This window comes from Lepidochelys kempii, chromosome 2 (assembly GCF_965140265.1).
Source record: "Lepidochelys kempii isolate rLepKem1 chromosome 2, rLepKem1.hap2, whole genome shotgun sequence".
Classification (NCBI taxonomy): domain Eukaryota; kingdom Metazoa; phylum Chordata; order Testudines; family Cheloniidae; genus Lepidochelys; species Lepidochelys kempii.
The window spans coordinates 89,395,387-89,408,861 of NC_133257.1; the positions used below are offsets into that span (position 1 = coordinate 89,395,387).

Here is a 13,475-nt window from a genome sequence, read left to right on the forward strand (position 1 = left end):
GTAATGGCTGGGGCCCACTGTGCATCATAGGTACTTCCTATGGATGGCTACATGGAAGTATATGTCCTGTAAGTTGAGCCGCTAATCAGTTTTGAGCTTGAAGAGATGGAATGAGGAAGGTAAGTTTTAACATCCTGAACCTGAGGTAACGTATGTATTTGTGGCGTCTCCACAGATCTACCACAGGACAAAGAGTCACTCTCTTCAGAAGAAAGAGGAAGCACAGAAAAAGAAGCCTCTTCCCCTGATTTGAGTTGCACCTCCTTTGGCTCTTAGACAAAGCAATTAAACCACTTCTGCCTGCAATAGGTTCTTGTGAGAGAAGTCCCTGAAGAGGGAGAGGGAAATGGGGTGGAGGCAGGCTAAGGAATGAAATTTGATAGAAACCATCACCAACAACTAACCTAAAACCCTTCTTTCTGGTGGCAGACCACGGCTGGTGCAAGGAGCAAGGTGGTTTCCAAAGGTTACGTTCACTAAAGTTGCTCTGATGTGGCTCCCAACAGTCCTGTCAAATATGCTGATGTGCCACTGGTGCAGAATGTGTCACTGAGAAGAAGTAGACTGACACCTCCTGATGTATCTGGGCTATTTCCTGGGTGGATAACTGGGCTCTCTAATGCGATAGGACAGGCTCTTCAGTCTCATCCGAGGTGTGTAACAGTATGGTTTTTGATAAAAAGACAGTGCATAGATTCCAAAGGGACGCACGGTAGCCTTTAAAGAATTCAGATAAATTGTCTGCGTGACCGCTGAGCAACTCCATCCCTTCACAGGATAGGTCCTCTATGGTGGCTTGCACTTCCTTTGGAATTCTTGACGCCTGAAGCCCTGAGGTCCTTCTTATAGTGACTGCCACAGCTGCTCCGATGAACACGGCTATTCACAAGACTCCTATCTTGTGCACACAAGGCAAGTACGCACCTACAGTTGGATCCACAGTTATATACTCGAAGGACCTTAGATAACTTTACTCGGGCATGCCAAACTTCTCTTAACCGCTTGCCGATTTGGAACCAGCACCAAGACTTCTCCACAGAGCACAGGTGATGCAGAGACTTCCTATGCACAGCCATTTTATCCCTTTCTTCCCCTAATTTCTATCACAGGGTATAAGTGGTGCAAGATTCTTTTACCAGAGCTTTGCATAAGAAATGAATGTCATCCTACAAGTACACATTTAGAAAAAATAAAGGAAGGTTAGAAAAAAGTTGCCATTTGCTTTCTGCAGGCATTCTAAATCACGATTTGGAAGATTTTTCAAATTTACAAAAAAATAGGACTTGAAACAAGCAAATTTACTACTAGTAATTAAAATATTTGTCAAACAAAGAAACAAACCTAAAAGAGTTTCTGCATCAATTCCCAATTTTACACTGAACTTCAGTGTACCACTACGAATGGAAAGATTAATACCCACACACACACCCCATCCCTTGGCAAATATCAGAAGTGATTATAAAGTAGATTAAGACCCCTAACACTGGCTTGAGAACAATGGTAAATCTATAACTCCAACTTCTGTTGACATCATTTCAACACACCTTTCTAATCTAAACTCTGAGTCTATGTTTTGAAAATAAAGTATACTTTAGCAGTCTTTCCTTAGAAATGGAATAATTTTCATTTGAAATGTATACACTTAATAACATTAAATTACAGTTATAAGAAAATGTACTTATCAACCTATAATGGGGTCACAGGGATGAGAGAGAAATAAACCCATCATGCATGTGTAGGGAAGAAGGCAGTTTGAAGGGAAACAAAGAAAGAAAAGATTACTTTATTTTATTAAGTGGAGGTGAAAACCTCCTGAGAATGCATGTGGGGGGAAAGTTAAGAATTATTCCTGTTAAGTTTGAACCTCATAGTCTTGACATTTACAAAAGTTTTGTTTTCCTCACTAACTGTTTTTTTTACATATCACAATAAAATACGATAGGCCTTAGAAAGTTTATTTAAAAAACTACTACTTTGGTGATCTGCTGATTCAACCCTCAATTGCAAAACTGTGAGGAAACATTGGGTGTCAGGGATTTCTCCACAGAAGTAAACCTAAACACCACGAACTATTAAATGCAAGACACTTGAAGAGGAAGAAAATTTTTCAGTTATAACAAGCTAAACCTTACCAAATTAGAACATTTAAAAACTTTAGTTCAGTCTGAAAAATGAAGGCCCAGTCTGGTAAATTGGGGGCATGTCACTTTTAGGGACTATTCACATGCTTAATATTAAGCACGTGTAAATCTTTAAAGGACAGGGCCCTAAATACCAAAATTAACAGTCTAATCTGCAATGTGACTGAAAAGTATATCAAAAGCAAGCTTAAAAATTAAGAACTGCACATAAACACGTTATTAAAGGTAGTTTAGGTTTAAAATATAATCTTTATTACAATAAAACACCAAAAAACACTTTTACAGTAACTTATATTAATAGAAAAATGTTCATGATCTTTTAAAATTCCAACAAAAAGAGGTTTCGGTTTGGACTCAAACATTCCCTTGCAGCATGTGAAACCCAAACACTAGAGCATGCATAATACTATTGCACAAAAACCAGAACATGGAATAACTAGTCCACTTGCCTCATCATCAAACACACAGTGGGAAAAATAAACCAAGCGCACAAAAGGGGGAAAAGTAAATTAGATTTTTAAAATGTTTTCAGTTTTAATACCCTAAAGAAACAGTTCCCAAACTGTGGTCTGTGGATTACCAGTGGCCCACAGGATACTTGATTGTCTGCTGAGAGCCGACAGGTCACAAGACACTGGCGCTCCTTGTTTGCAGCTGCTATGTTTCATTAAATAAATAAATATTTTCCTAGAATACCTTTTCCACATAAATTATGACAGCCTCGTGGCAACTACTGCTATGTGATTGTTAATGGGAGGTGAAGTATCCACAGGAACCTATTAGGATATGGTCCACTTTATGAAAAACTTTGAGAATCTCTGAGAATTAAGGTTACTTAACAGGTAAAAAACAAAACAGGTTTTGGTTTTGTGCGGGGAGGGAGGGTGAAGAGATTTGTATGTGGAGGGGGGATTAACGTATAAATTTTAACCTGACAATGTACTTTTAAAAGAAATTTTTAAAACATTTACATGTCACACAGATGAACTCTAATCAGATATCTAAATCAGATTAGTATACAATATGCACCTTGTTCTTTAAACAGAAACAGGACATTTAAAAAGCATACCTGTTAAATATGTTCTCACTTGCAGCGTACTTGTCCAGTCTTCCCAAAGGCGTCAACATTTCATCTTGTGAGACAAAGTCCAGGGCTGAAGGTATAATAATCACATCAGACTCTGAGCTGTAGTCATCCACACCAACTATCAGAGACATCAGAAATATTCCTTATAATCACAATACTTTAACACTAAAATGATGCCCTTGTCTGAGGACAAGCAAGTCTAGGCAAGAATCTCTGTCTCAGATAAATATATACTGAACCACATTTTAAAAATACTCTCATTTTCCTTTACAGTCATTTTCCTTCTATGAAGCCCTCTTTGAATAGGTCAGCGTTTAATCTCAAAACCTATTTGCTTCAACTTGCATGCCATTGCTCCAACTTCCCAAGTCTGAAATGTCACAAAAAGTTTAAAGCTGCAGTAGTTACACAATATTCCTATTTGCATACATCAAATGACTCTTGACTAATCCTCTGACTCTTCAGTCAACTCAACTTTTTAAATACATCTAGGATTAAATATTTCAGTTAAAATCTGTAACTATTGAAAGGTGTAGTTTTTGCAGGCAGTGTACATCTGGACTAAGAAGCAATTAAATATTAATGCAATTAAAAATAAGGTCTACTAAGCACAAAACATAAATGCACATAAATGAAAGTTGAGCACAAAAATGAACTTCAAATATGTGCTGTAACATTATAGTCCGATATAAAATCTAGAAAATATTTCCCAATGCGTCTACTTCTCTACAGAAAAATATACATCTGAAACATTAACTGCACATACACGCACACTTCAATCTGACAAGCAGCTTTATGCAGTTACATACCTGCATCCACATGCAGCCTCAGTAAAGTTACTGGGGCTGTGCATGGGAAGTTCTGCATGGAGCTGAGTGAAGGATGTGACTTAAGCTAAGTCTCTGAATGTGTATAACTCTTCTTAGGGTATGTCTACACTATCCACTGAATCAGCAGGCAGCGACTGATCCAGCGGGGATCAATTTATCACATCTAGTCTAGAAGTGATAAATCGATCCCCGAGAGCTCTCCCGTCGACTCCCGTACTCCACCACTGCGAGAGGCGCAGGAAGTCGAAGGGGGAGCGGCAGCAGTCGACTCACAGTAATGAAGACACCACAGTGAGTAGATCCAAGTACGTCGACTTCAGCTACATTATTCATGTAGCTGAAGTTACGCAACTTAGATCGATTCTCCCTCCACCCCAGCCTAGACCAGGGCTAAGTTAACTGAAGATTCAGTATAACAGACCAAGGACCCAATCCTGTAATCTTTACTTATGTGAGTACTCCCACTGAGCTCAAATGAGACTACTCTTATACCAAAAAACTGCAGGAACCCCAGGTCAAAAGTGTTACCACTGCAGGTCTGACATCACAGCACTGTATAACTACTTCCCAGTCTGTCTGGCTATTTAAGTTCTGCCATATAAAATGTTCAAGGCTAAAAACTTGGTATATCAGTTTAGGACTATATTTTTTAAAAGCAAAATCAGAAAAATAAACACACTCCTCTACTCACTTTTAATAAAATCATACTCTGGGTATGTCTACACTGCAATTACAAACCTGCAGCTAGCCAGTGACAGCTGACTCGGGCTCATGGGCTCAGGCCCTGTTTAATTGCAGTGTAGACATTCGGACTCAGGATGGATCCTGCACTGTAGGACCTTTCGAGGTGGGAGCATCCCAGAGCTCAGGCTGCAACCCAAGCCTGAATGTCTACACCACAATTAAACAGCTCCTTAGCCTGAGCCTCACAAACCCAAGTCAGCTGGGGCAGGTCAGCCGCAGGAGTTTAATTGCAGTGCAGACACACCCTAAGAGTTCTGAAAGTTAGCATTTCAGGCATATAATTTCTTTTCAATATTCCAAATGCATGTATCCGTAATTTTCTGAATTGAATCCTTACACATTTTAGTTTTCAAAATGTACCTTCCTTAAATACCACACTAGAATATATTATTTTAACCTAAGGGAGTGATATTTTAGAACCTAATGATATTTACATATGAAGAAACATTGTTAAGTCATGTACCCATTCCCTACCTGGGTAATAAATTGCCATTCTGTAATTGCTACAGAAGGTGATGATGAGGAAATATACATGAAAGTTAATGGATGGATGAGCAGCAAATATCCTGAAAAAAAAGCAAAGTGGCCAAATTCTACTGTAGCTGGGAGTCAAATGTATGGGTTTCTTAAGGGAAATCAGGGAGAAAGGAAGAAAATAAGGTTTTGGTAGGGAGGCAGCTGGCAACCAACTTACTAGGAGATCTAGTGCAGTAGCAGCGGAGGAAGCATGGAGGGAAAGGTGGTGATAGAGTTGCAGTTAGAGGATAAGAGAAGACAGACACTCTGCAAACATGAAGTCAGACTGGGTGGAGTGATACTGAACTATTCAAGAGAGCGGCTCAGGAAAAGATCAGCTGTGTAATCAAATGACTGCAGCACAAAGGGAAAACACTTAGCAACCTGTTGCTTACACAACTAAACAGGCACTTGGGGAGGGCAGAGGTGGTTGAGATTTAGGATGTGTCTTCACTACCAATGTTAAAACACGTGCTTTAACGTGGCTGTGCAGTCCCCGCACCAGCGCTGGGAGAGAGCTTTTAAAAAAGAAAAAAAAAAAGAACCACCCCCATGAAGGGATTAGCTTCCAGCACTGGTGTAGTCTACACCTCCACTTTACAGCGCTGAATCTTGCATCACTCAAGGGTGTGTTTTTTCATATCCCTGAGCAAGAAAGTTTCAGCGCTGTAAAGTGGTGGTGTAGACAGGCCACAGGGTCTCTTTTGGGAATAGGTCTTTTTCTTCACTGGGGGATAGGAGAGGAAGAGAAAGTGTACATGAGTTAACCCAAGGTAACCTTAAACTTGGCCTGCTAACTCAGGTGAAAACTACAAACTACCTTGTCTTTGTTATGATTTTCCTCACCTTAGTTTATTCAAGTTAAGACTACACCTTTTTTCATAGTGAAGATAAGGCCTGTGAGATTTTGTTTTCTAAGGATTGCCCAACGCATAGTTTTTATTCCAATTTAATTATATTGGTTTAGACCTAGACACCCAAGAAATAAGACACACCAGAATAAGCCCCTTTATACCATTATAACTATGTCCACATTACTGGCTGCATCAATTCAATTATATTTGTCTCTAAACTAATACAGTTAAATCAGTACAAAAGTTATGGGTAGACAAGCTCTTACTGACTGTTTAAGTTGGGAGGCATTTGTTTCTCTTTTCATGCTATGCATTATATTTTTAACAGATGCTTGGATGCCTAGATCCTGGGATACGGGGTATTACATCTAAACTGAAATTAAAAAAACTACTAGAATGCTCCATTAATATGGCAAGTCATAGCTGAAGCGATTAAGTGTGAATTCTTGTGAATCTGAGTAGTCAGTGCCTTTGTATGTTGCACTTCATACACAAAAACCATTATAAATGCCAAGAATTATGGAGGCATGGTAGCAATAACAAAGTTAAGACTGTGTGAAATTTTCCCTTTGACAGATTTTAAAACCTTTTCTGTAGCTCAGTGTATTTGCTCTCTCCATAAAAATTAAAAAGGGGATGCAGTCTTTGAAGTTACCTTGGATTTTTGAAGGTACAAATGAGCACTGACAAGTGATCCTGGGACAAGTAATAGCCCACAGAAAGTCTCTGTGACAGGGCAATTTTCTGCAATATCCTTGAAAAACCTTAGTGAACTAAGCTTAGCAATCTTCAGAATCCATTGTATTAACTTCAAAGGTTATATATTATTGTGTGTCTCAATAATCAAAGGACTATATTGAACAATGTCACAGACAAGAATGGTCTTTTGCAACAATGTGTGTGAAGTGGGTTTCCTGGGAAATATGTAAGAGAAGGTGAATGCATATCCCCATCTCCAGTTATGCAAAAACCCAGCCTTTCATAGCTATGCCCTGAGGAGTTGGCCTTAGTCTCCTGATCACCTGCTACAGGAGGCCAGGATCAAAGGCCCAAGCTGTATAAGGAAAAGACTGAACTACTCAGGGTTGTGCTAGTTCTGAGCTAAGGCTGTTTTGAATTTGTAATCAAACCCCACAAAGCTGTTTTCTTGTGAAGGACTGACGCCTATCAGACTCCTGGTAAGCTTATTAGAATGCATGTACATATTTTTTATTGTTTTAATAAGTTTTCTCTGTAATGCTTTCACCTTAAGAATAAATGTTCTTCCTTCTAAAAAGAGTTGTGTGGTAACTTGGGACTGCTGGCAATTAGTTATCACAGTCTTTGAAAAGAAATCAGAGAGCAGATGCTGGCTGCTTGAGGCAGTCTGTCTTGCTGGGGATATCACAGTGTAGGCTGGGAACTGTGCAATCTGGAAAAAAACCAGGTCAGGAGGGAGGGAGACGTGTCTCTCTGTCCAAGAGAGTTAATGGCTGAGGAGACAGGAGTCTAGAGTGGGTACCCTTTGTTGATCATGGAGGGGAATATAGGTGCCGGTACCCTGAACTGTGACATCCTCCCTTTTCTGAAGCGTAGGTCTCCATGCTCTCTAATTTTGAACAACCACAGTCTTTGTAATTACCAAACTGCCCCAAACACATGCTGGTCTCCTCTATTCTACAGTGTAGAAGACATTTCTATATACAATATTTTTGACTTTTGGTTTTGGTTTTTAATTTGCCTAATTTGCAACAGATACTGGGAACCTTGCCAAGAGAGGTTGGCTGATTTTACCAATTGCAATACCTATTTCCAGCTGTCCACAAACTAAGGCATCAGTTGCTTGGATAAGTTCCTACTCCTTTGTCCTGTTTGGAGGAAGCAAAGGGATGATCTACACATACGCTGCAGCACGTCTGGTGAAAACGCTCCATGCTGATGGGAGAGAGCTTCTCCTGTTGGCATAATAAAACCATTTTTGTGAGAGGCAGTAGGTATGTCAGCAGGAGAAGCGTTCCTGGGGACACAGCACTGTCCACATTGGCGCTTATGGCGATGTAACTTACCTCACTCAGGGGGGTAGTTTATTCACACCCCTGAGCAACATAAGTTATGCCGACCTAAGCTGTAGTATAGACATAGCCAAGGAGGCACCCTTTGGAAGGGAGTATTTGTACCTGAAGTTGTCTTAAGTATAGAGGTTTCCACTAGAGCTGGCCAAATCACAGGATTTTCAGTTCACAGGAAATCTTCTGTTTTTTAAAACAAGGTTTCACTACGATTCAGAACAAAACCACATTTTTCTAAATTTGCCACAAACAAGGAATTGTGAAAAAATTTCAGTTTGAAAACATCAAAACATCTGCTCCCTAGGATCCCCTCACAGTTGTTTAGTGAAATTGATATTCTTGCCAGTTTCCCTGCTACAGCAGCATTGAAAATCAACAAGAATGTCAATTTCACTCAGCAGCTACTAGGGGCTCTGAGGCGCCAGGTGGTGCCAGCTGGCAGAAGAGTCTGGAAGCCCTGGGGTCCCTGGTCTGAGGAAGTCCACGTGGTGGAGCTAGCCAGGAGCTGCAGACCCTGGGAGCCCATCCCAGGATTTCCAGGCTCATGCTCCTGTGGCAGCAGGCCTGGAAGTCCCGGAAGGGTAGGGTTGCCCTGAAAATACAAACCCTGGACGACTGGAGTCCCGGGCCTCAGGCAGCCCAACACATGGGATCTTGCTGTCTCTCCGGCTCCTCTGGAGCTGGGGGGAAGGCAGCAGGGAGGCAGAGTGCCCTGGGCTCTCCTCCCGGCAACCATCAAGTTTTTTGTCAATTTCACTGATAGAAGATGAAATTGACAAGAGCTATCATTTCAATCCTCCCCCATCCCCCCATCCCCCAAAAAAAACAAAGCTCTTTGGTAAAACTAACATTTTCTCGTGGAAAAATTTGGTTTTGCAAAAAGGGCATTTTTCATAAGAAAATCATTCTGGGGGAAAATGTTCAACCAACTCTAGCTCCCAGCTCTGCTCCTAAGATACGTTTGTTAGCCAACAAGTCATTTATGGTTTTACCAGCTAGTAGTGTTAGCCCAGTGAGGGCTTCTCAGACCAGCACAACAGGCACTACTGCAAAGGAGTCTTCATTTGTACCCACTACTTCTAGAAGGGCTTTATGGTGGGGACAACAAAGGAGGACCACCCCTGGCCACTATATGTCCACTTATTCCACACACACCCAACTCCGAGTGCCTCCCCACTCACCCATCATCCCTGCTCTCTACATATTCCAATCTCAGAAACAACTTAGCCCTACCAGCCGCGCTCCTGATAAAAGTCCATCTCGTTAACATCCTCAAGTCCATCCTCGTTAACAGTCCATCCTCAAGTGCTGCATAGAACCAACTTACCAGTGGGCACAGAGGAAAAAGATGTGCACCACTACTACGGTAATAGCTCCAACTTTTGAGGGCTCTGGCTCTCCACAGGTACTGCTAGAAAAAAACCCATCATTCTGTTGTCTGAATGCCTTTCAAGAACTGCAGCAACAATCATTTTTATCAATTAAAGAGCAAGAGCCAAGCATTCATCCTGGCCTCCATTTTGAGAAAAATACTTAAGAAATGGCACTGGCATTCAAGGACTTATGGGTCTCTTCTTGCCACAAATTTTCTAGTCACTGCTTATCAGTGAGTTGTGCCAAAAAACAACAGGATTAGTTTGGGGTCACTGCAGCTCCAATGGTGCAGTACAGAACCATGGATACAGCAAAAATTCAAATATAGCAGAAGTGTAGATACTGCACTGTTGGTACTTAAACCAATGCCACTCCACCAACTGAGTAACCAATGGTGCAATTATGGTCATTTATTGCTAACGTGGATGGGACAACATAACTCTAAGGCCAGGTCTACATTCAAAATCTGAGTCCACCCAGCTGTCACTCACGGGTGTGACAAATCCACCTAACAAGCACAGTAGATAGTGCTAGGTCGACAGAAGAATACTTCCATCGATGCAGCTACTGCCTCTCAGGGAGGTGGATTAAATACACCCCTGGAAGAACCCCTCCCGTTGCTATGAGTGTCTACACTGAAGCGCTGCAGCTGTGCTGCTGTAGCATTTCAAATGTAGACAAGCCCTACCTATGCTAAGGAATAGTGTTTTAGCCTAGCCCAGGTGAAAAGATGCAGCAGGGTTCTTCCAGCTGATAGGAGCTGTCATGCCATCTTTGACTACATTTAGGAAATCAAAGCACTACTGGAAATGGCGTTCAGAAAAGGTTCACTCAAACAGCTAATGAAAACAGTTTAAATACTAATACACTAGACAAACAGCTTAATGCCTTTACAGAAAGCATGTTTGAACCAGGATGGAAACTTGGGTGAAACATGGTTAAAGGTGACCTTCAAAAGAAGAAAAAATGTTTTAGCTTGTGATCTTTGCTTCTTGATGATGTATAAAGACAGAATGAAGAGTGTTTTTTCTTTGAAATGAAGAGTGTTTTTTCTTTTTTTTGAGGGAGGAGGGGGCAAAGGGGGATTCCTCCCTCTCTCTCCTTTAAGGGTAGTATGAAACTGAGGAAAAGCTTCTGCCTGTTTGTTACCAAGGCTTTGTCTACCCCCATAAGACTCTATGCCAATTACAGTACTCACGAAGTTATGACAAGACAGAGACAAACCTCAACAATTAAGATAGGGAAAGAAATTTTAGTCAGAGCTTGTCTACACTTGAATTGCTGCAGCTGCACCACTGTAGCGCTTCAGGGTAGACACTACCTATGCCTACAGGAGTGGTTCTCCCATCAACATAGGTAATTCACCTCTCTGAGAGGCAGTAGCTAGATCAACAGATCCGATTAAGTGAGCTGTAGCTCATGAAAGCTTAAATAAATTGGTTAGTCTCTAAGGTGCCACTAGTACTCCTTTTCTTTTTTCTTAGATCAACAGAAGAATTCTTCCCTTAACCTAGCACTGTCTAACAGGGACTTAGATCACCTTAATTACACTACTTAGGGGCATGGATTTTTCACACGTCTGAGCAATATAGTTATGGTGACCTATTTTCTTGTGCAGACCAGGCCTTACTGTTCCAAACTCCAAAATACCCAATTAATTTGCACCCCTGTACATCCACATCACACTTAAATTACAAAGTTACCAAAAAAGTGAGACGTTTGCCCAAAGGCTTGACATCAATTGAGTGTTTCTTGGAACTGTCAATAATATTAGCATTTAAATGATTTCAAACAACAGCTAATCAAGGTGAATGGTGAGAGCCAGAAGGTATGAGAAAATAATGGTTTCCAAGAAGCAGTTATGGTCTATCATGTCAAAAATCTAAATCCTTAGCAATACCTAAAAGAGAAGGTAGTTTGAGTCACTTTGTCAATTCACAGACTAAATTGTCAAGAACTAGCATACTAAGAAGAACCTGTCATAACTGTCAATTTAAAAAGAACCAAGAAAAGTACTGAGCTCAAGAGTTTCAAACTCATTCTGCACTGAGGGCTAAATTATGGTCCATCAGCCAGGTTAGAGATTCAGAATTACATAATATACTCAATTTATGGCACAACTCCCACTTTACAGTTATTATTTGATAATGAGATCTTACTGATACATTCAGCATCACTAACACAAAAATATGCTCAGGAAAACATGCTTAGCATTAGTATTACCACTGCTCAACCTTAATTTCCATTCCTTCCTATGTGTGTGTATACGCACATGCATGAACATTCCTTTTTTCCCCCCTTTGCATTCCTTTTGTTGCAGTGACTGCCAATTCCTACTATCTGTGGATAGGTCTTCAAAGCAAATGAAGATGCGATTGTAATGCAGAAAGGCATACCCATGCTAGCTTTAATCTAGTTAGCTCAGATAACATTGGTAGTGAAAAGAAAAGGAGTACTTGTGGCACCTTAGAGACTAACCAATTTATTTGAGCATGAGCTTTCGTGAGCTACAGCTCACTTCATCGGATGCAAGTTAAGATGTTGCTTCCTGGGCTTCAGTGGGGTAAGCACCCTAGTATAAGCCCGCCAAGGAACCTGGGTACAGACTCAGGTAGCTAGCCTGAGCCAAAGCATCTTCACTCCTTACTACCTGCACGGGCTAGATTAAAACTACAGCAGGTATGCCTACCCACACTACAGTCAAACCTTCATTTGCTGCGTATATGTACCTATGGAAGGCAGTGGAATTGACTTTCATCATTAAAATGATAAGCAATGACACAGTAATGTGTCACCGTTAGGCTTTAGAGCCAGCACCCCCATTAATCTCACTGGGGGATAAGGGAATTCAGAGCTGCCAGGGTTATTGTTTCAGATTATCTACAGACTCAGGAACGCAACGCTGCTTCACACTTGGTGCATATTTGGAACTTTGCAACCACGAGGGCAATAAATTTTAAGTAGATAAATAAATAAATAAGTAAATAAATAAAATAAAAGCTGAGATACTGCAGAATTTGATTATGCCATGTAGGCCACATACATCTCCCAAAGCAGGCTTGGTTCAGCACTTCTCGAACTGGGGGTCCCACCCAAAAGGGGTGGGGGGGAGGGTCACAAGGCTATTGTAGTGGGGTCACAAGATCAAAAAAATATTGCCTGGGGAAGAAGAGCTGGAGGGAAGGGGGTATAGCAGCTGCCGCTCTCAGGTCACCTAGCTCTGAAGGCAGCACCACCACCAACAGCAGCGCAGAAGTAAGGGTGGCAATGCTCCTATTAGTATGTACATTAATTTGCTATCACTTTTTTAAGGGGGAGTGTCATCACAGCCTAAAATATTTTTGAAGGGGAACCCAGCAAAAAAAGTGTGATAACCCATGTCTTAGGTGGACCATTCCATTTTCAGTATGGAAGAAAAGATTTATATTTACTTAATCCAAAATCAGCTACCTGTAATTAATCTGTATTTTTAATCAACTTTTCAGATTTATCTCACACTGAGATTACTAATTTACTTTCCTGACAAAATATTTTTGTGGGAGGGCAAACGCTAATCTTTTGTCATATTAAACTGTTCACTTTCCTGGTTTTTGCTCTCAGACACATTCAAGAGTTCTATGAAGTACTGAAACTTTTCTGCCTCACAGTTCCTGTGCCAGATGAACAGTAATGGAACTGACAGAGGAATCTAACACGATGTGATTTTGCATCTTTAAGAGTGAAAAAGGACAACAGAGAACACATCTGTTGATCCAGAATAAAATGGGACTACTTAGGGCTTATTTACACAGGAAAATTTACCAGAATCGCTATTGCTAAATAAGCTTTTCTGCAATAAGCTTCTGTTATTCCAGAACTAAGTATTCACAAAGAAAGCTATC

The 13,475-nt window shown here is 40.8% G+C and overlaps 1 protein-coding gene across 13 annotated transcripts in view; it reads right to left on the reverse strand.

Moving 5' to 3' along the window:
• The window catches only part of PPP4R1 (protein phosphatase 4 regulatory subunit 1), a 90,129-nt gene that overhangs the window by 64,085 nt on the left and 12,569 nt on the right, over positions 1-13,475 (reverse strand). For 7 of the 13 annotated variants that reach the window (XR_012157257.1, XM_073331582.1, XM_073331580.1 and 4 more), the window contains one exon: positions 3,211-3,346. The exons of 1 other annotated variant lie outside the window; for it this stretch is intronic. Coding sequence is in view for 11 of the 12 variants with exons in the window: in XM_073331582.1 (XP_073187683.1) it covers positions 3,211-3,346 (136 nt within the window). In the remaining variant the exon portion in view is untranslated. Of the gene's footprint in view, positions 1-3,210; positions 3,347-7,418; positions 7,584-7,957; positions 8,107-13,475 lie in introns of those variants that run through there. 5 more of the 13 variants (XM_073331586.1, XM_073331584.1, XM_073331588.1 and 2 more) reach the window with 5 other exon arrangements.